Genomic DNA, 20184 nt, shown 5'->3' with positions numbered 1-20184 from the left:
GAGGATGCAACAAATCTTAGGACCTATATCTTAAATGACAAAAAGTCTTAGGTAAACTTAATAAACCTGGGTAAACTAAACTTAGGTAAACTTAATAAGCTTGAGTAAACTTGGCATAATTTAGTATAGAATCAGAAGATCTTAGACCAAGTATCTTCAGTGCCTCAATTTAATGTCAGAAGTCTTGCACCCTAGACCAATACCTACTCATTGTTCCCCATGTAAGGAAATGTTATCCGTTCTCCTTTTTCCACGATAGCCTGCAAATATAACACAATTAACTCTTCAATTCCTTCCTTCCTAGCCTCCTCGACCCAATCGTCCAAGTCCAGTTCTCGGGAATCGTTTCCATATGTCCCTTGCATGTATGAGGCGAACTCTTTTGGCGGTACCTTGACGCCACTCGAGTAATGCTTGAAAGCCACGCCCGAGTGCGTTCCTTGTGAGGACACAACAAAATCGGCAAAAGAGTCGGCGACATCCGTGACAGGGAGGAAGTCAAAGTAACCGCCGACATTCAGGCTAGATACACGCGGTACAGCATTGATAAGCTTGGAATATCGAAGCAAGGCATTGAGTGCGTCTTCGATAGAGGCCTCATCACCTACAATGGCGCAATGCCGATGGATAGAGACAGAGAGACCTTTCTCTGCGTTCGCAGCTGTTACTTCTGATAGTTTCTCAAGGAATACTTCACCTGCCCACTTAGCTGCTGTGAACCCCTCTGATCCATCTGTAGGAGGTTGATGGTCCTTAACGCTAACTGGTGGAAGGGCTGCATCTGCGCTGGAGTCAAGCAGTGTAACTCGGTTAGATGAGATGTAATGAATAGGAATTCGGCGAGCAAGAGCGAAGAGACCCATCTGTCGCGTCGACTCCACGTTAGGTGCGCGAAGGGTTGAGTAGTTGTTGAGACAATGGCCTTGGGCTCCCGCGAGAATGACAGTGTCTACAGTTGCTTGAAGGTGCTGGTACGTTTCTCTTTTGAGTCCCAACATGGGCTCGCTTAGGCTACCAGGATACACCGTGACACGATCGTCCTTGAGGTGACTGGCCTCAGTGTCTGGGTCAACGGCGATGCAATATATGCGTGCGACTGAAGGTCGGCTCAAAAGAGACTGGAGGATCTGTTTGCCCAGGAATGACGTTGAGCCAGTCATGAGAATCTCAAGACCAGTCTGTGTCCTGACAGGGATTGCTTGGCGAGAGTAGGTTAAGTTGATGGGAGAAGGGACGCCTGTCTCGACCTCCCAGTCAATTACCTCACGCACATAGTCAGAGCTCTTTTGCTGCGCAACCAGGCCCGCCATTCCAGCTAGTGTGCTAGAACGGTACATGTCGCTGAGAGGTAGTGTGACGCCCATTGAGATCTCAACTGCGCTTCGTAGTCTCACAAGAAGTAGTGAGTTGCCTCCAACGTGGAAGAAATCCGTGTCAGGCTCAAGCCCCGCAGTATTGACAAGACCTGCCTGAGATAGTACGTTGTGCCAAACAAGTCTCAACTCTCCTTCAACAAGCGTTGACTTCCTGTCTGGAGCCGTTTTGGAGGGACCAGGGCATGCAGGCGATGTAGGGAGAGGGAGGGCTGCTATAGCACGACGGTCCACCTTTCCACTTCTGTTCAACGGCAGCTTCTCCAGCGGTATAACCGTAGCTGGTCTCATGTACTGAGGAAGTGGCAAGGCGCTCGCTAAATCTTGTAATTCCGAGGCATCCATAGAGGTTCCCGTGCTCAGCACAACATGCGCAACGAGGAAAGCTGGATCACCACGGACCGTAACAACGACATCCCCAAGAGAGCCCTTGGACTGTTGTAGCATGACGTTGGCAATATCATCAAGATCGACGCGTAGCCCACGAAGTTTAACAGTTGTATCACCATCCATGCGGCCCATGAACTGAAGACCGCCATCAGCACGGATGAGGCCCTTGTCTCCAGTCCGATACATCGTAGTCCACGTCTTTTCAGTATGCTCAGCCGTCGCAAACGGGTTCGGTACAAATTTCTGTGAGGTTGAGTTCTCGTCGAGATAGCTGAGTGCAACGCCAACACCGCCAACGCAGATCTCACCAGCGAGTCCCTGGGACACCACATGTCCGCGCTCATCAAGGATGTAAATGGAAGTGTTAGGGTTCGCTGGACCAACACGCGAGTAGACATCGTCCTCTCCGTCATCACTGAGGTCTATAGTCCTCATGGTAACGCAGCATGAGATCTCAGTGGGTCCGTAACAATCAGTGAGAGCTGGAGGATGTTGCAATGTCTTTAAAGCTGCCTTCAGCTGAGGAGTGATGGCTTCACCACCAGAGGTTGCGTTCCGCCAAGAGTGCATTGACTTCACGGTCTGACCTCCATGTCGAATGAGCATAAGATACTCAGTCGGAGTTCCTAACGTGAAGGTGACTCCCTCATCAGCCATGAGCCTACTCAGAGCGAGTGGATCACCCCGACTGACACTGGGCACTATGACCAGTGTACCACCTAGTGCGAGAGCCATGAAGGCTTGGGCAAGAGACATATCGAAGCCAAGAGCGCTCTGCTGGAGAACCACCTCTCGACCCAGAGAGAGCCTCGAGCTCTTCGTGGCGAGATAATTGATGATACCTCGAGAGGAGAGTCGAATACCCTTTGGTGTACCTGTCGATCCGCTCGTGAACAAGATGAAGGTCGTCTCAGTCACGTGCTCTAGGTTTGCTGAGTTATCGGTCGAGTCGGGTTGCCCAGTCACGGAAAGGATAGGTGCCCCAATAGATATGTTGTGAGTACGCTCCATGGTGGAGTCTTCACAGAGGATCAAGGCAGGTGCAACAGCCTCAAGAATGACCTTGAGACGCTCGTCAGGTAACTTCCCATCCAGAGGAACGTAGATGCATCCGGAACGGATGATGGCCAACATGGAGATGACCCAACTTGCGGTTGGCTCGCAGAGAACTGCTACCGATGAACCAGGCCGAAGCTGAGACTGGATGCCTGAGGCAAGGTTGTTGACCCTGACGGCAAGGTCTCCATAGGTGAGCCGACCATTGACATCTTTGATAGCGACATCATGAGGGTTCTTGACAGCCTCATCCACCTTCTCTGTTAGCGTGGAGGGCCAATGGAAGTCCACAACATCCCCGTATCCAAGTATTAGTGCCTTGTCGATACCAGCTTGACCGTAGCTGTCGATGGTCTCCAACCTCTGGCTTACATCTCGCGAAGCATCTTGCAGCAGTGCCAGATATGCAGATAATAGAGTGTCGGTACCCTCTCTTGTATACAAATCTTCTCTTGCAACAACTTGTACGTAAGTCGTGTCATTGTTCGGCGTCACGCTAAAGGCAAGATCATAAGGACTTTGGGCATCAAAGCCATCCTTGAACTCCAGATTGCTTCCACCAAGCGGGATTCTGGAGAAATTTCCTTGCCGATAGTTCATGGCGACTTGGAACAGTGGAGTGCTCGTTGGCTCTCGAGGAACATTAGCCTTGTCGAGAATAACATCGAAAGAACTCCCATATTAGCTTGTGCTGTTCGATATTGTTGGGCTGTCTTTGTGACAAGATCTGAGAACTTCGCATGCTTCTCAACCTCAAAACGGAGAGGCAGTAAGTTCAGGAAGAAGCCAATGGTCTGTAAGCTACTTTCGCCGCGGTTCGCATCAGTGACGCCGATACAGATGTCCTCCACATCCAAAAGCTTGTTGAAGAGTGTTTGAAGAGCGGCAAGGTAGAAGTAGAAAGGGGTGATACGTAGAGACTGGCTTGCTCGCTTGACCTGCTCTGAGAGGTCACTGCCAATGTCGATGAGAGACTCAACGTTACGATAGGTCTTCGGAATGGGTCGTGACTTGACACGAGCGAATGGGAATAATTGAAGAGTGTCTGCAGGTGGTGAGTGCAACTTGGTCCAATAGGAGATTCTGTCGTCCATCTGGCGACTCTCGATGGCCCTTCGTTCCTCGACTGAGATGTCCATGTACTGCTTCGGCGACGAATTGAGCTTGTGTCCCATGTATACGGCGTTGAGATCTCGCAGGAAGAGATGCATGCTCACACCATCCATGGCAATGTGATGGTAGGCGATGATGAGGGAGTGCTCTTCAGGTCCATGAGTGACAAGTATGACTCTGAGAACGTCTCCGTCAGAGAGTTGCCAAACATGGTTTCGCCAGATTTTCTTCTCTTGTTCCAAACTGTGACCATCTTCATCCTTGACATGCTTGAAACAGTCTCTCGCTGAGGCAAGGAGTCCTTGAACAGGCTCACCACTTCCTGGTCGGGTAAAGAAGCACGTCCTCGAGGAGTCATGGTGATTTGCAACAGTGGAAACGGCCCTCTTCAATCGAGGAATCTGGATGTTACCAGTGACCTTGTAAACGTAGACGCAGTTGTAAGAGGTGTCATCTTTGGAAAACTGACTTAAAAACCATAACCTATATACAATTTAGCTAAAGTACATCCTGTTACTGCCATGAAATATCTACCTCGACTGAGCATACGACAACTTTTCCACTCGTTCCAACTCTTTCTCCTGCTTGACCTCCTCTTGGTGCTCCGTTTCCCCAACTGTACTGGGCGGTGTTGCGTGGCCTGATCTAACTGGACTCGAACTACCGTCGCTAGATGTCCCAGTTGCTGAACCATTGGCTGCTGAATCTGATTTGGACGCATCACCAGTATCAGACTTGTTCTCCTGCATCTTGGCTGAGAGGTACTTGTTCGCTGCGTCAGCGCAGATATCTTTCGCGTTATCACCACTGAGAGTCTTGAGGACAGGTACATCGACGTGAACCTCCTTCAAGAACCATGACCGGATCTCCACAGCCAAGAGGGAGTCGATACCGACATCCAGTAGTGATGACTCAACGTTGAGACTGTCCGGAGTCATCTGCAGCATGGTCTCAACCTTTGCTCTGAAGGCAACAAGAAGAGCAGCAGCAGCCTCCTCTTCAGAGCCAGCGGCGTCCAGTTGTTCCAAGATGCGAATGTTGCTCTGGCCTGCCCTAGTTGCATCAACATCCTTCGAACCTTCTTCCTCACGAACGAAGTGCGAAAAGCGTGGATTGTTGACCCAAGGAGGTCGAGCCTTGGTGGAGGCCGTGTAGTTGAAGGGTTGAATGCCTGAGACCATCTCGATCGTGTCGTCAGCTGTCAGTCCAGGCTTGCTAGCAGCAACAGCTTCAGCGAAGATCTGGTGAGCATCAGACTCTGAGATGGGCATGTAAAAAGCCTTCTTTAGCCGCTCCATGAGTGTTGGGCCCTTTGCAGCGATGTATCCCACATCAGCGACCATACCCAAAGCCATAACTGACGCTGCGAGACCTCTTTCGCGCCTCTGCTGAGCAATGGCAGCTTGGAACAGAGACGCTGCGTTGTAGTTAGACTGACCAGCATTACCGACGACAGAACTCATGGACGAAAACAGGACGAAAAAGTCAAGAGTCGGCTCTGAGAAGATTTCGCTAAGATGAATTGTTCCATCAACCTTGGGCGCAAACACGTCGCTCAATGCATCGGGTTCCATCTTAACGAACAGCTGATCCTTGAGAACAAGGGCGCCGTTGCAAACACCACCAACAGGCGGAAGATCTTTGATGGAATCGCACACGGCCTGTACAGAGTCACGCTTGGATACATCCATAGGGTAAACTCTGACAACTGCGCCCAAGTCCTCCATTTCTTGAAGCCAGAGTTGGTCGACCTGCGCTCTACGGCTGGTGAGGACGATATACTTGGCACCGTTCTCAACCATCCAGCGACAGAGGGATCGACCAAAGTCTGAGACAAGACCGACCATGAGGTAGGTCTTTTCGTTGGAGAAGAGGCCTTGCCCACTGACGGGGCGGATGGTGACACTAACAGGCTGGGGTTTGGTCCAGTCGACGATGGTGCGTGTAAGGTCGAGGGCTGGAAGGGATGTGACGTCCTGCACAGAAACGGTCGCTGGAGGTGATACGAGTTGTGATTTGCAGCAGAAACGATGGGCAGTCTCAACCAATGACGCAATCTTAGGATAAATCTGAGTAGCCTTATGATAACTTTGATCAACTTTATGATAACTTAGGGCAGTCTTAGTGGCCAATGCCTGTGTGGGCACAAAGCTGATGGCCTCATACAAATGAGATAGATGCTGTCTGATCTTGTCGTCAGTCTTCTCGGAGAGGTCGACGAAGTGGCTGATGCCGCGAGGAAGGAGGTGCTGGATGGTCCTGGTGGATGCTCTGGGGTGAATGAAGATAGAGTCGGACTGGACCTCAGAGCTGGCGAAGATAAGATTGTGAGAAGCCTGGGCGGTGAGGGCACTCTGTATGTCAGTGCACGCGCCGTAGACCAGAAGGCTACTATCCTCAGTAGTGAGTGCAGCCGATGAGATGCTCGAAAGAACGATTGATGCTGTCAGGCTGATAGCTACGCCAGCCAACACATCAGTCTGTGCTTGCATAACCTCTGCCTTGGGAACATTAAATGCTTCCGTTGCCAGAACTGAGACTGTTGAGCTGTGGTGTGGAGCGATGGCCATGGTGACTTGACCATCAGTCTTGCCAATGCAGAGAACCCGTTCATTATCTCCGCAGAAGGGAAGTGAAAGTGACTGCTCCACTTGGATAGTGACAATTCCATCGCCCGTCAGAGACTTGGCCCAAGGGGCCTTCTCCTCGAGACAGAGGCCGCCCTCAGTGACTTTCAGAATAACCTCTGTCTCTCCAAGAGAAACATCCTTCGTAATCTTCCTCCTCTGAGAGTTCAGCCGATTATTCCTCTCCTTATCAGGCACCACCCTCGGAATCGTCACGAGACCATCCCTCAGTAGCACCTCAGGCTCTGTACTCCACAGCATCGGCGTCTTCGTAAACTCAGGTGACTTTCCGAGCTTGAGCTTCAAGAAAGCCTCAACTACCATCTTCGCATCAATAGTCGAGGATTTGGGAAGATCAAGGAACTGAAGGTTCAGTTGAGGAAGTTCGTTGATGATGGCGCGCCCGAGACCAATTGTCATATTGGCGTAGGGGTTCTCATCGAGGCGACCTGCTGTGAGCCAGAGGACGTGTGATGAGTGGGAGAACAGAGACTGGAGGTTTCTTAGACGCGAAGATGTCATTGGAGTAGAGAATATGGGCTTCTCGAGTTCGGTGAGACAGATGACCGATGTTTCAGCACTGAGATGCTTGTCTGATAGGGAGTCGATACTGTCGACGACAGTAACCTGATCTGCGATTCGGGATGCGAGACGCTGGATACTCTTGACGACTCGGGATATGGGTAGACTCTTGCCACCAATGATGAGAAGTCGCTGCTCCAGCGGAATCTCGTCGAGGAACGACAGCGGCTCCTGGAGCATTGTGACCCTCTCATCGGCGGCTTGCGATACGAGGACAGAGCACACATGCTTGAGAGAGTCAGGTAAGTCAGTGACATACTTATCAGCTCCAGTAAAGCCTGAATCCCGGAGAATCTCATCCCACTCCGTCAGCCCGATACCAGGACCACGAGTTCTCCCCTCATCAACACCAAGCCACCAACCAGGCAAACCACCCATGAGAAACATCATCTGTAGATAGTATCCCGTGACTTCAACCATGATGAGATAGCCACCAGGTTTGAGAAGTTTGCGAACGTTGGTCATGGTCTCGTTGAGGTTGCGAGTGGCATGGAGGACGTTCGCGGCTAGAACGACGTCCTGACTGCCTTCGGGAATACCTTGGCCTGTGGGATCGTTCTCAATGTCGAGAACCTTGTAGTCAAGCCGGTTGCTATGTGTATGGAAGCGAGTTTTGGCAGCTTCAAAGAATCCAGCTGAGATGTCGGTGTACGTGTATCGACCATATGTGTCTCCAATGGCGTTGAGGACTGAGTTCGTCGTTCCACCTGTACCAGCTCCGATCTCAAGGATATTGAGGCGAGGGTATCGGTGAGACAGGTTCTGGAAGAGCTCTGCGACTATCCTGTTCAGAGGCTGCATGGCTCGTCCGTCTGTATATAGGTTGCTCAACATGTTGTCCACAAGCATGACCTCCAAGAGCTGGGTGTCGGATGTCATGACGCCAACGAGGTTCTCTGCCACGGCGTGAATGAGCTTGAGATCCGCTTGCTCAGGATACTTGTCCTTGTACTCCTGGATCAACTCCTCGGTATCATCAAACCATTCCTTCTGCGCAGTTGGGTGTTTTCCATCTCTTGTCTCCTGCAGAACCTCCTTCGCAGCCTTGTAGAAGGCTTGATGGAACCACTTCCAGTCTTTTACATCGGCTTCCGACAGATGGTCAAAGGTCTTCCTGATGAAGTAGAAAGATGTGCGGTCGATAGCTTCAGCGAGTGCAAGTTCTTGCTCATCAGGATTGATTTCGTCAAGATTATCGGAAGAGTCCAGGATATCAGCGCGCCAAATTGTCTTGGAGAACATGTGTCGGTCATCAGAGGAGCTTGCCTCAGTGAAGAGCTTCAAGGTGAGACCTTCAGCCTGTAGACCTGTCTTGCCATCAGGGCTGATAATGTGTACATCTCCTCTGAACGTGTTGGACGTTGTCTCGGTAATGAAAGTATCAACGTCAAAGTTGATTTCGCCTGGTATCCCCTCATAGTCGGTGTTGGGAGCAATAGCAAGCCTATCGATCTTGACAGGTAGATAAGGCGCCCAGAGAGCCCCACTGAGAGGCGTGCACATGGCTGCAATGATGGAGTGGAAAGCAACGTCCAAAGGTCCTGGGTGAATAACATACTGGTCGCCTACCTCAGACTTGTCCCAGGTTGCCTTTGTCGTAGCATATCCCATTGTTCGCTGCACAGACTTGAGACCTCTGAAGAGACCCTGATAGTTGAGGCCGATGTTGAGAAGCGAGTCGTAATACTCCTGAGTGTCGACAGGTGTAATACCCGACTTCCCAGGTGCTCGCGGCGGAAGATCATGATCCGAAGGCTCACCAAAGTCAATGGTGATCAGACCAGTGCAGTTCCTCTCCAGGGTTCCTTCAGCTTCGGCGGGGCAAGTATGGCAAGAGAACTCTCCATAAAAGACGTCCTCATCAACATGGCCACCAATCTTCTTGACAGAGAAGATAGACTCGATGCCGGGATTATTGTCCTCGATAGTCAACGCCCGAGGGATAACAAGGTCGCGGATCTCAACTAACTTGACAGGTCGTGAGCCGGCTATCTCCATTGCGGCCTGGATAGCCATAGCCATGTATCCAGATGTTGGGAAGAGAGCCATTCCCTGGAAAGCGTGTCCGCGAATCCAGGGAAGTTCGTTGAGGCGTAAGATGTTGCGCCAACGGATCTCAAACTCGGAGTCATCTGCAGTGCGACGACCGAGAAGTTCATGTGGAGCTGTCTCGGCGAGACGGTAACGGCGGGAGATGCGGGACTCTTTCCAGTGGACCTTGTTGTGGTTCCATGTATAAGACGGGAGCCCCTTGATCATCTTTGGCTTCCTTGCTTCAGGACCATGTATAGCTTTGTGGTATCCAGCAAAATCGACGTGAGATCCAAGATATGCCCAGATGTAGCCAATTCCGCCCGAGAATGCTTCGACGTCATCATAACCACGCCTCAAGAACGTAGCGTACGGAAGGACATGGCCCAGAGCAGTCTTCATTGTTTGCGAAGCGGGACCTTTCAGAGCTGGATGGGGACCGATTTCGAGTGAGAGGTTGAAGGGACCAGCCCTCCAAAGTGAGCACTCCAGTGCCTCAGAGAACAGAACAGGACGAACCATGTTGTCGATCCAGTACTGCCCTGACAGGGCCGAGAGATCATCCTCATCATCAAGCATGTCTGCGTTTCCGTAGACAGAAGAGACCCAGATGCAGTTGCTAGAAGGAGGGCTGACAGTGATGTTGCACGCCTTTAGCGACTCAAGATATGGCTCTGCACAGGCTCTCATGTGATGCGAGTGATATGCCGTATCAACTTTGAGAAGGCGAGCAAACGTCTTCTGCTCCTCTAGAATCTCCTTCGCTTCCAAAATGGCATCTTCGTCGCCAGAAATAGTAGCACTGGACGGAGAGTTGCTCGCTGCAAGACTGATTCGTCCCGTGAACTGCTCCTGGTCGCAGAAGGCTGTCGCATCTTCGGAGCCCATACCTATAGCCATCATGGATCCTTTAGCACTAGATGGCCCAGAGGCGTGTTTGGCGTAGAGACCTCGGTAGTAAGCAATGCGCATTGCATCAGTGGCTGAGAGCAGACCTGCAGCGTAAACAGCAGAAATCTCGCCTGATGAATGGCCGACGACGGCGTCGAATTGAACACCCGCAGACGCAAGAACATCCACAATCGCGATTTGCGTTGCTGTACAAAGAGGCTGAGAAATAGCAGCTTCGCCAATCCGGGAATTCTCCTCAGGTGCCATCAGCTCATCCATGAGCGACCACGTCGGTGCGTCAGGAATGTCACGCAGAGCATCTTGACATTTCCGTATGGACTCCCGAAACTGGGAAGACGTCTCGATCATGGTTTTGCCCATGGAAGCCCATTGTGCTCCCTGACCTGTGAAGATGCCAAGAATAGCTGGTAGTTCCGATGATGAACCTGGTGCTTGGATGCCAATCTCAGCGCCAGTCTTGGAGGTCTCAACAGCCGAGTCAAGGAACTCAATAAGCTTGTCCCTGTTCTCACCGGAGAAGAACGCTCGTCTGTTGAAGACGCTTCGACGGGTCTGTGTGACGAACGCTATTTCTTCAAGATTGACGTCTGGATTGGTCCGGATGAAGTCGGCGTACTTCCCAACTGTGGTCGCGAGAGATGACTCGGTCTCGGCAGAGAGTACCAGAGGGCCCATGAACTTCTCAGTAACTGGGGATGTCTCCGGTGCGGCGGGTTCGTAGTTTTCAACGATAGCGTGGACGTTGGTACCTCCGAAACCGAAGCTGTTCAGACTGACTCGTCTGGGACCGCTGTGGACTTCTGGCCAGGGCATTGCTGCAGTGGGAACCTGTAGGCGATCGTAGAAAGGCTCGATAGATGGGTTCAGCGTGTTGAAGAGTAGATTCGGCGGAATGGTGGCGTTCTGCACTGCCAGAGATGCCTTAAGCAAGCCAGCCAAACCAGCGCAGCCTTCAGTGTGGCCGATGACCGTCTTGATAGAGCCGCAGTACAGCTTCTCCGCATCCTCAGACGAAGTTTCATCATCAGCAAAGAATGACTGACGAATAGCGCGAGCCTCAACAGGGTCACCGGCGAGAGTCCCCGTGCCGTGAGCCTCAAAATACTGCGGTCGATCTTTGATAGGATCTAACCCAGCATTCTGATACGTTCGACGGATCAAAGCCGATTGTGCGGTTGCAGAGGGCATAGTAATACCGGTGGTACGACCATCACTGTTCATACCCGTCTCACGGACGATGCACTCAATGTGATCGCCGCAACGGATAGCCTCCGACAAAGGCTTGAGAATGACGGATGCGACACCCTCACCCCGGGCATACCCATCAGCACCAGCATCCCACATGCGACTGCGTGATGTAGGACTCAGCATGTGGAGCTTTGACTCAGCGACGTAGCCTGCGGCATCAAAGATCAAGTTCACACCGACAGCGATGGCAGTGGTTGATTCACCGCTGCGAAGAGATTGTGTCGCAAAATGCAGTGCTGCGAGTGAAGACGAACACGCGGTGTCCATGGTGACTGAGGGTCCGCGAAGATCAAAGTAGTATGATACTCGATTTGAGAGAATACTCTTCGATGTCCCCGTTGGGTGATACCGATTAATAATCTCAGGATCCCTCGACTGAATATCATGGTAATCACCCGTCATGACCCCTAAATAAACCGCCGTCAAACTCCCCTGCATCTCCTCAATAGTATACCCCGCAGCTTCAAGTGACTCATAAACCGTCTCAAGCGTCAATCTCTGCTGCGGATCCATACCATCTGCCTCAGCAGGGTTAACGTTGAAGAACGACGCGTCAAACAAACGACTATCTTCTTCGAGAAGGTAGCCCTTGTTGCAGACGTCTGTGGCGCCGTGATGCTCGCCATCTTTGTTGTAGAAGGCTTCAAGGTTGAGACGGTCTTTGGGAAAGTCTCGGAGGCAATCTTTGGGGGATTGGAGGAGGGACCAGAGTTTGGAGGGGGAGGATGCGCCTCCAGGGAAACGGCAAGCTGAGCCAATTACGGCGATGGGCTCGCCTGGGGATGGCATGTTGATTGATAGGTTGGGTAATGAGTGTAGTGCCGTGCTGTTGAAGACAAAGTGTATGTCAATAATGTTGAAGGTTTGTTCAGTACGACAGATTGCTTGGTGTTTGTCTAAGATTGCAGTCACTTCACTCGACGGATGTCATTCATCTTAACTCGAAGCACTTTCATCCTACAGCCATTCTGGGAATTTCGTATTCGAACTTCGATCAAATCGACCCGGTATCAGCTCCCGTGCCGCCCCAGAGTTTTCGGCATCGGCGAAACAGGCTTGTGCTTACGTCGAGTGCCGTGCGTGGTGTGGAGCATATTCCGGAGGTGGCCGTTAGCCAACCGGGATGGGTCAATATCCCGAACAAGGGTATGGATCCTCCAAAGGGAGAGCTTCCGAGACTAGGAGAGGAAAGGAAACTCAGGAATTTGACCCTAAGCGATGAAAATCTTTAGGTAAATACATCCTAAGTTTAAGGGACTCTCTGCTACGTTTATTTTGACACCCTAAATTTAGGCCCGATGTTTTCTTGCTCCTTGAGGCGAGAGTCCGGAGAAAGGTCCCGTAGTGGATGCCGGCCTACGGTGTTGATTGCTCGGAACGAGGCAGTTGTCTTTCACGAAGGTTCCGGGAAACAGTTCTCATGGTGGCGATGGAATCCAAGTGCTAGATCAAAACGGTCGTCGCTGGAGCATGCGTATCTATGCTCAGAGAAGCGACGTTTGCTCTAGTTGATTGATCTGCCATCTCAAATCCCTTCAGACTATCTCCCTGTTGCACTGTTTGGAACTCTCCTACTCATCCACCCTTCACTGCCATTTTCGACACCTTCATCATGGCAGTCCAGTCAATCATCTCCCGCCAGACCCTACCAGCTACTCAAAAAGCTCTAAAAGTTCAAGGCGCAGGAACAATTAGCCTCCAAGAAAATAGCCCCGTCGAGCCCCCAAAAGAAGATGAAGTCCTCGTCAAAATCTTTTGTGTCGGCATCAATCCCCATGACTGGAAATCCCTAGACATGTCAGCATCACCCGGCGCAACATGGGGTTGCGATTTCGCTGGTGAAGTCGTCACTGCGGGACCTCTCACAGACAAATTCAAACCTGGTGATCGTGTTGGCGGTGCTTGTGCGGGCAATCGGTCAGATAACCCGAATAATGGTGGCTTTGCAGAGTATGTCAGTGTTCCAGAGATGTTGCTGCTCAGACTTCCGGATTGGATGAGTTTTGAGCAAGGCGCAACATTAGGTGTTGGACTACTGACTGTCGGCTTGTCACTGTACCATACTATGAAGCTTCCACTTCCTTACTCAGGCGAAGCGAGAGATCAGTACATTTTGATCTACGGTGGTGGAACGGCTACCGGAGGTTTGGCCATCCAGGCTGCCAAGCTGTAAGTTCATCCTCCTCACACTCTGAGCCTAAGCTGATGATGTTCAGATCTGGGTTGAAGCCCATCACGACCTGCTCACCAGGAAAGTTCGAGCATGTCAAGTCTCTAGGCGCCGTAGAAGCCTTCGACTACCGCTCTCCCTCCTGCGCCTCAGACATCCGTACCTTCACACACGACAGTCTAGAGTACGTCTTCGACTGCATCACTGAAAGCAGCAGCATGAAAATCTGCTACGCTGCCATCGGTAGTCACGGAGGTAACTACATCGGTCTAGACCAATTCCCCATTCGCGGTCATACGCGTCGCGATGTTCGTCCTGGCTGGGTTCTCGCATGGACAGCGCTGGGCAAACCTGTTGATTGGAGAAAGCCCTATCGCAGAGAGGCAAGGCCTAAGGACAAGGCGTTTGCGGAGAGGTGGGCGCCTATTGCACAGAAGTTGTTGGACAATAAGGATATTATGACGCATCCAACTGAGGTTAGTGATGAGGGGTTGGCGGGTGTCGCGAAGGGAGCGGAGAGGGTTAAGATGGGAACGGCTGGTGGTAAGAAGCTGATATACCGCGTTGCTACGCCCTCTACATCTTGATGTATGCTTACCTATGAACGCTCTATCCTTTCTAGCAATTTCTTTGTTGGGTATCCACTTGATTCAGATTGGTAATCTGTCTGTGACGTGTTATTTTGTTTGTTTGTTGTCGCGACGCGCTTGGATCAATGGTCATGTGTTATTTGCAGTTGAGACTTGTGGCTGAGAGCTTAAATCAGCGGACAGAACTTAGATCATGTATCTGTTTTTTGCAAGCCCAGATTATGCAAAATTCTCTCACTTAATATCGATTAACTAGATCTAATATATGCAAAATGTTTAAGCAAAGCTATTAAATGTGCACTTGACATTTTTTGACTCATGGATTGTCTAAGCGTCACTCCGCAGCTTTAACATGCAAAATTCTCATACATCTTTGAGTTGGAATTTCACAGCGAATTCTTTATCTGTAGTTAGCGCACATTGATGTATTTGCAAGCCATAACATACTGCAGGATATCATATAAACTAAGCAACTAATAGCTCATATACTAAATTAACTTCTTCATGTTGCTTCTGCGTTGATCGTGTATCCTTCGCAGCTTGCTTCGCTTTCGTTTGTTCTGAGCTACCCTGTACACTGGAAATGACGTCAAAAATAGCTCAGCAGACACAAAGTAGCTGAATCAAAACGTACCAAAACCTGTCGGATATTCCTTGATACATCCCCCCGCGGGTGTTGGTACTTCACCGTGTGTCAGTAGCCTTCTCGCCTGCAGCCGGTCACAAACACGGAGTAAATCTCCGTTGGAGTGGAGAATCTCCGGGCTCGGCCCCACAACGGCGAGGTGGATGTTATCACCCCGGTCTGACTTTATTCGGGTCTTTGGCAGACCTCTCATCCGCTGTCGGTATTTTTCATACGTTTTGTGTCTCTCACTGTAATTTCTCCCTCTCTCGCTACCACCAAACCTCGACTCATTGCAAACCCTTTCATTCTTCACTCATACCAATGACGTTTGGCTGCCCTTACGTCGTCGCCATCCCCCTCCGCACTGAAGTCCCCAACACAGTCCGACATGTCATCTCGTCTGTCCGCGATCTCACTCGCAGCATTCTACGGTCTTGTAATTCTCTACTTCCTCAACAGACTATGGGACCATATCAGCTACTCAATCAAGACGAAGAAGTACAAATGCGGTCCTCTCAAGACCTATCCCCACTGGGATCCCATATGGGGCATTGACTTTGTTCTCTCCATGAGCCGTGCTTTCAAAGAGCATCGGTGGTTGTCTTGGATGGAGGAGACATGGGCTGCGCAGGGAACCAAGACTTTCAAGGCGAGGTTTCTGGGCATGAGAATGGTGTATTCGTCTGAGATGGAGAATATGAAGGCGATGAGTACGTCTCAGTGGGAAGAGTTTGTGCTTGAGCCGATTCGTGTGGATAACGGTGTTGCGACGCCCTTTACTGGGAAAGGTGTCAGTACAGCGGATGGAGAGTTCTGGCATTATAGCCGGGGTATCATCAAGCCTTATTTTGAGAGGCAGGCATTTGCCAATGTGGCTAGACTCAAGCCGTTCACGGATAAGATGCTGGATCTTATTCCCACCAACGGCGACACCTTTGACATGCAGGTTTTGACAAGACGATGGGTAAGTCACCTGAGCTTTTACACTGAAGCAGAGAGCTAACACCAAAAGTTCCTTGACACGTCAACTGAGTTTCTTTTTGGAAAGTCCCGCGAGTGTCTCACCTATCCTGAACGTGAAGACGTAATGCTCGCCATGGTCGACATCATGCGCGGCGCTCGCGTTCGTCTCACCATGAGCAAATTCATGTTTCTCCATAGAGATCCAAAGTGGTATGAGAGTATTCGCTTCGTGCACAACTTTATGAATGAGTACATCGACCAAGCCTACGATGAATTACACCAGAGAAAAGAGCAAGGTGAGAAGTTTGCTGACAAGCCTGAGCGAACCGACTTGCTCTGGGACATGGTGCAGAAAATTCCCTCTGAGGATAGGATTCTTCTCAGAGATCAGATCACTGCTGTTTGGGTGCCGAGTAATGAGACTACGAGTATTCATATCTCAAACGCTATTTATCAGTTGGCGAGACATCCGGATGCTTGGGAGAAACTGCAGAAGGAGGTTCTTGAGCTTGGGGATGAGGAGCTTACGTTCTCCAAGCTTCGCGGGATGAAGTACATGAATTGGGTTATCAATGAGAGTAAGTCAAATCGGACATTAGAGTCCTCTTGCTGATCATTTTAGCACACCGAACTATCCCAAATGGTATCCAGATGATCCGCGTCGCAGCCCATGACACAACTCTCCCCCGCGGCGGAGGCCCAGACGGCAAACAGCCCATCTTCTGCGCCAAAGGCGACATCGTTCACTGTAATCGCTACCTCATGCATCGCGACCCTGACTACTGGGGTGAAGATGCAGCAGAGTTTAGACCAGAACGATGGGATGGTCTTCGTCCGCTTTGGCACTTTGTCCCCTTCGGTGGCGGACCTAGAATCTGCCCTGCTCACATCCTTGTCGCTACGGAGACAGCGTATGTCTTGACAAGGTTTTGCCAAAAGTTCAAGGGGATTGAGGCGAGGGACGAGAGGGGTTATGTTCCTGTTATGAGAGTTGGGCCTAGTAGTTTGAATGGTGTCAAAATCGCTGTGACCCCGAGGTAAAGGTTGAAGGGACAAGACTGGGGTAATGAATGTCTGAGAAAGTATGGAGTTGATCATCGCGGGGCTCTACACTCAAGTATATCCTTAAGGAGATAGATTATGAAAGCCATAATCAATGAGCTCTGGATGCTTCATCAATGAAAGACAAAAGTGATTCAAATGACATAAGCTCTACTTCTGATTCAATATCTCACCAAACGCCTGCTGGGTATGCATAAAGACCTTGAGAGGCCACCCTTCTTTCTCTAGAGAACCCAACTTGTCATCCGTGGCTGTGCTCCCGTCGCTCAAGACACGATAGAACCCACTACATGGCCCGTGGCAGGCTGCCTGATCAGTAACGTCCACGACTGCAGAACAAATCATTTCCCTGCTTGGGTATCTCCCACTCAAAGCATAACCAGTCTGCCGCAGTCCACATTCATCTTCAGACATAGCTACAGATCGATAAACAGGCAAAATGAACTTCCCAGCCAGTACACCGATAACGCCAGCGCTCTGCAGCAAATCAGACAGAAAGGTAGTCGCCACCCAGCCGGGATGGACATGCAACCAAGACACCTTTGGGTAGTGAGACGCAAAGTGGATGAAAACAAGACTGTGCAGTGTAGTGACCTGATTTACCGCCCTTGGCGCTGTATAGTTCTCCTTCTTTCGTAATCCGATATCCCCGTCACTGGTGAACAGTGGGCCTTCGTGGCCCCCGGCTAGAACGGAGAGAACCCGTGGGTGTGGTGCTTGCATGAGCTTAGGGAGTAAGCGTTCGATAAGACGCATGCGGACGTAAAAGGATAGCGAAAAACAAAGATCAAGCTTCTCCTCAGTATCTGTGGAGAAAAGTCAGCAAGCATAAACTCCACAGAACGGGTGTCTTACAATGCGGTCCACCAAACGCCAAAGATCCAGGACTCATAAACAGCAAATCCACATGTTTCTCCAATTTCATAATTCTTTCGCAGGCATCATCGATACCTTTGATAAGCGAAACCTCAGCTTCGACGAATTGTGCCGTAGCATTCGGGTTGTATTCGTGTAGCAGAGCGAGATCACCCGTAAACCTCGCTTTCGACCGACCAATAACGTATAATCGCGGATTAGGCAAAGTCCGGGCAAGAACCTTGAGAGTAGCGAGACCAATCCCCCTCGTTGCCCCTACGAAGACTGCCACGAAGGATTGGGGAGCGGGGTGTGATGACGACATTGTGTGCTGACGGGTGTTGCTTATCGTCTGATATGAACAGCTATCCTATTCTGATCATGGTTCTGAACTGAAATTCCTCCGCCTTTTTACAGGCGAAGGGGAGTGTGACGCGAGACCGAAGTGCATAGCGAGATAGAATTCGGGTTATCGATTTCCAAGACGTGGTCTGCATGGGGTACCATACCGATATGATGAAGGATTCTCCGGCAGATTCATGGCTGCACGACCGGCCCGGGCGGCACGGAGAATTAGAGTCTGTTTGGCCTTGGTGAGTGCCGTTAGTGTGACGTCCAAACAATCCCCTATCCTGTACTCATGTCAAAGCGTAGAGGGTTAATGCTATAGCTTAGAAATTGATCTTGTAGACTGGACGAATTGGCCCTGCTACATCATTGCTTGCTTCCGTATCACCTGTATCTTTGAGCTTACTGAGATAGCAAACCCCACAAACCTTACCATGAATCAGCTCAACATGAACTGGGAGCGCGTCGCCTCCACCTGGCAGACAGCTTCCCCAGCCTCACGAGTAATCGTCACCCTCAGCACCCTCTCCCTCACAGCCCTTCTCATCTCAATCATCTACGAACTCTACTTCTCACCCCTCTCCAAGTTCCCCGGCCCAAAACTCTGTGCCATCTCCCGCATCCCCCATCTCATAGCAACAGCCAGCGGGCGCCAACTCCCTTGGCTCATCAATCTACACAACAGATACGGCGGCGTTGTTCGCATCGCCCCAGATGCTCTGACTTTCACTGATGAGCGCGCCTGGGCTGATATCTGCGGTGCATCGAAAGCTGCAAAAGATGGAATGGCGAAAGATCCTCGTCTTGCAGCTTTGGTGGGCGGTGATTTGGTGAACCCTGATCCTGCGAAGCCGAGATCGCAGCAGACTCATAGTATCATGAGGAAAGCGATGGTCCCGGCGCTCAAGCGTGAGAATGTTAAGAAGCTTGAGGGTATGATCAATGGGCATATTGAGGAGTATCTCTCTGCTCTGCAGAAGGCTAGTGAAAGGAAAGAAGCGGTTGATATGCGCGATATGAACAGTTTTCTCATCTGTGATCTCATCGCGGATCTCTTCCTCGGCGAATCACTTCACTTGTTCACAGATCCAGAGTTCATTCCCTGGGTTCACTCCTTCGATCGCTTTGCTCGAGGCGTCACAATCCTCGCTGTTCTCAACCGCTTTCCCTTCTTACACAAATTCCTACTCTTTGCTGTTCATCGCTGGGGAAGTGGTGAGCGTGACTCTTTCATGGCGCCCATCTTTGCACGTTTTGATCGTCGTGTCGCTCTCACTTCAGCTCGCCATGACATGCTGCAAATGGTTCTAGATGGCGACACTGAAGGCACAGGGCGTCAGGGAACTATGCCTCTTGACCTGCTACGAGAGTTCGCACCATTCCTGATGCTAGGCGGCTGTGAGGCTATGCCTACTGTTCTGACCGGTTTCGTCTACTTCGTCTTTCGCAAGAAGAGTGCGGACATCAGAAAAAGGCTTCTTGAAGAGGTTCGCGGAGCTTTCTCTAGTGATTCTGATATCACAATGGACAAGATCAGCCAGTCTCAGAAAGACCTACCGTACCTGGAGGCATGTCTTCAAGAGTCTATTCGCTGCTACTCACCCGCTGCAACCGGTACCGACCGTGTAGTACCTGGACCTGGTGCTCAGATCGCAGGTCAGTTTGTGCCCGGTAACACGGTGGTGATGATGCTTCACCAAGTCACCTACTCAGTCAAGCAAAACTTCTCAAGAGCTAGTGAGTATGTACCTGAGAGATGGCTTCCCGAAGGAAAGGGTCGGCCCCAGGATTGTATCGATGATGTGAGGGGCAGTGTCCACCCGTTCTCGGTTGGCCCACAGTCTTGCTTCGGACAAGAGTGAGTTCCACTATTCCATGAGCTTCATTGAGACACATGCTAATAAACCAAAGACTGAGCTTTTATGTTTTGCGACTGGCGTTGTGTAAGCTCTTGTATCGCTTTGACATTGAGCTTACGCCTGAGTCTGAAAATTGGGTTGATGGGCAGCTCACATTTGGTACGAGGTCAAAGCCTCCATTGATGGCATATGTCAAGAAAGCATCACTATAGTTAGATAAATATCTGGATATAAATCACCGTTGGTTGAGAAACCTTTATTCAAAAGGACGTAATATTGGGATATTTGCCCGTAGACCTGGCCTCCAAGTCTGTACAAGACAGAGACGACAGTGTTGCCTAGGCCCCCGGGTTCGCGATGTTGTAGAGACAAAATCC

At 50.6% G+C, this 20184-nt stretch overlaps 5 protein-coding genes across 5 annotated transcripts; 3 read left to right on the top strand and 2 right to left on the bottom strand.

Annotated features, from left to right (window-relative positions):
• Window positions 1-203: 203 nt before the first annotated feature.
• Window positions 204-12121, bottom strand: FSUBG_6072 (polyketide synthase; the record flags this gene model as incomplete). Its single annotated transcript, XM_036684234.1, has 3 exons — window positions 204-3390; window positions 3483-4415; window positions 4467-12121. 3 exons carry the CDS (start codon window positions 12119-12121, stop codon window positions 204-206), a joined length of 11775 nt encoding a protein of 3924 aa, XP_036538434.1.
• Window positions 12122-12944: 823 nt separating this feature from the next.
• On the top strand, window positions 12945-14089 carry FSUBG_6071 (alcohol dehydrogenase; the record flags this gene model as incomplete). The annotated part of the gene is made up of 2 exons (XM_036684233.1): window positions 12945-13501; window positions 13549-14089. 2 exons carry the CDS (start codon window positions 12945-12947, stop codon window positions 14087-14089), a joined length of 1098 nt encoding a protein of 365 aa, XP_036538433.1.
• Window positions 14090-15108: 1019 nt separating this feature from the next.
• FSUBG_6070 (n-alkane-inducible cytochrome P450) lies at window positions 15109-16724 on the top strand (the record flags this gene model as incomplete). The annotated part of the gene is made up of 3 exons (XM_036684232.1): window positions 15109-15684; window positions 15733-16261; window positions 16306-16724. 3 exons carry the CDS (start codon window positions 15109-15111, stop codon window positions 16722-16724), a joined length of 1524 nt encoding a protein of 507 aa, XP_036538432.1.
• A 171-nt stretch (window positions 16725-16895) lies between these two features.
• On the bottom strand, window positions 16896-17925 carry FSUBG_6069 (uncharacterized protein; the record flags this gene model as incomplete). Its single annotated transcript, XM_036684230.1, has 2 exons — window positions 16896-17551; window positions 17601-17925. 2 exons carry the CDS (start codon window positions 17923-17925, stop codon window positions 16896-16898), a joined length of 981 nt encoding a protein of 326 aa, XP_036538431.1.
• A 472-nt stretch (window positions 17926-18397) lies between these two features.
• Window positions 18398-19810, top strand: FSUBG_6068 (cytochrome P450 monooxygenase monooxygenase; the record flags this gene model as incomplete). Its single annotated transcript, XM_036684229.1, has 1 exon — window positions 18398-19810. The coding sequence occupies one exon, from the start codon at window positions 18398-18400 to the stop codon at window positions 19808-19810; it is 1413 nt and encodes a 470-aa protein (XP_036538430.1).
• Between the last annotated feature and the right edge of the window lie 374 nt (window positions 19811-20184).

Source organism: Fusarium subglutinans, assembly GCF_013396075.1.
Source record: "Fusarium subglutinans strain NRRL 66333 chromosome Unknown NRRL66333_c0000061, whole genome shotgun sequence".
NCBI lineage: Eukaryota > Fungi > Ascomycota > Sordariomycetes > Hypocreales > Nectriaceae > Fusarium > Fusarium subglutinans.
This window is presented reverse-complemented; position numbering and strand designations above follow the sequence as displayed.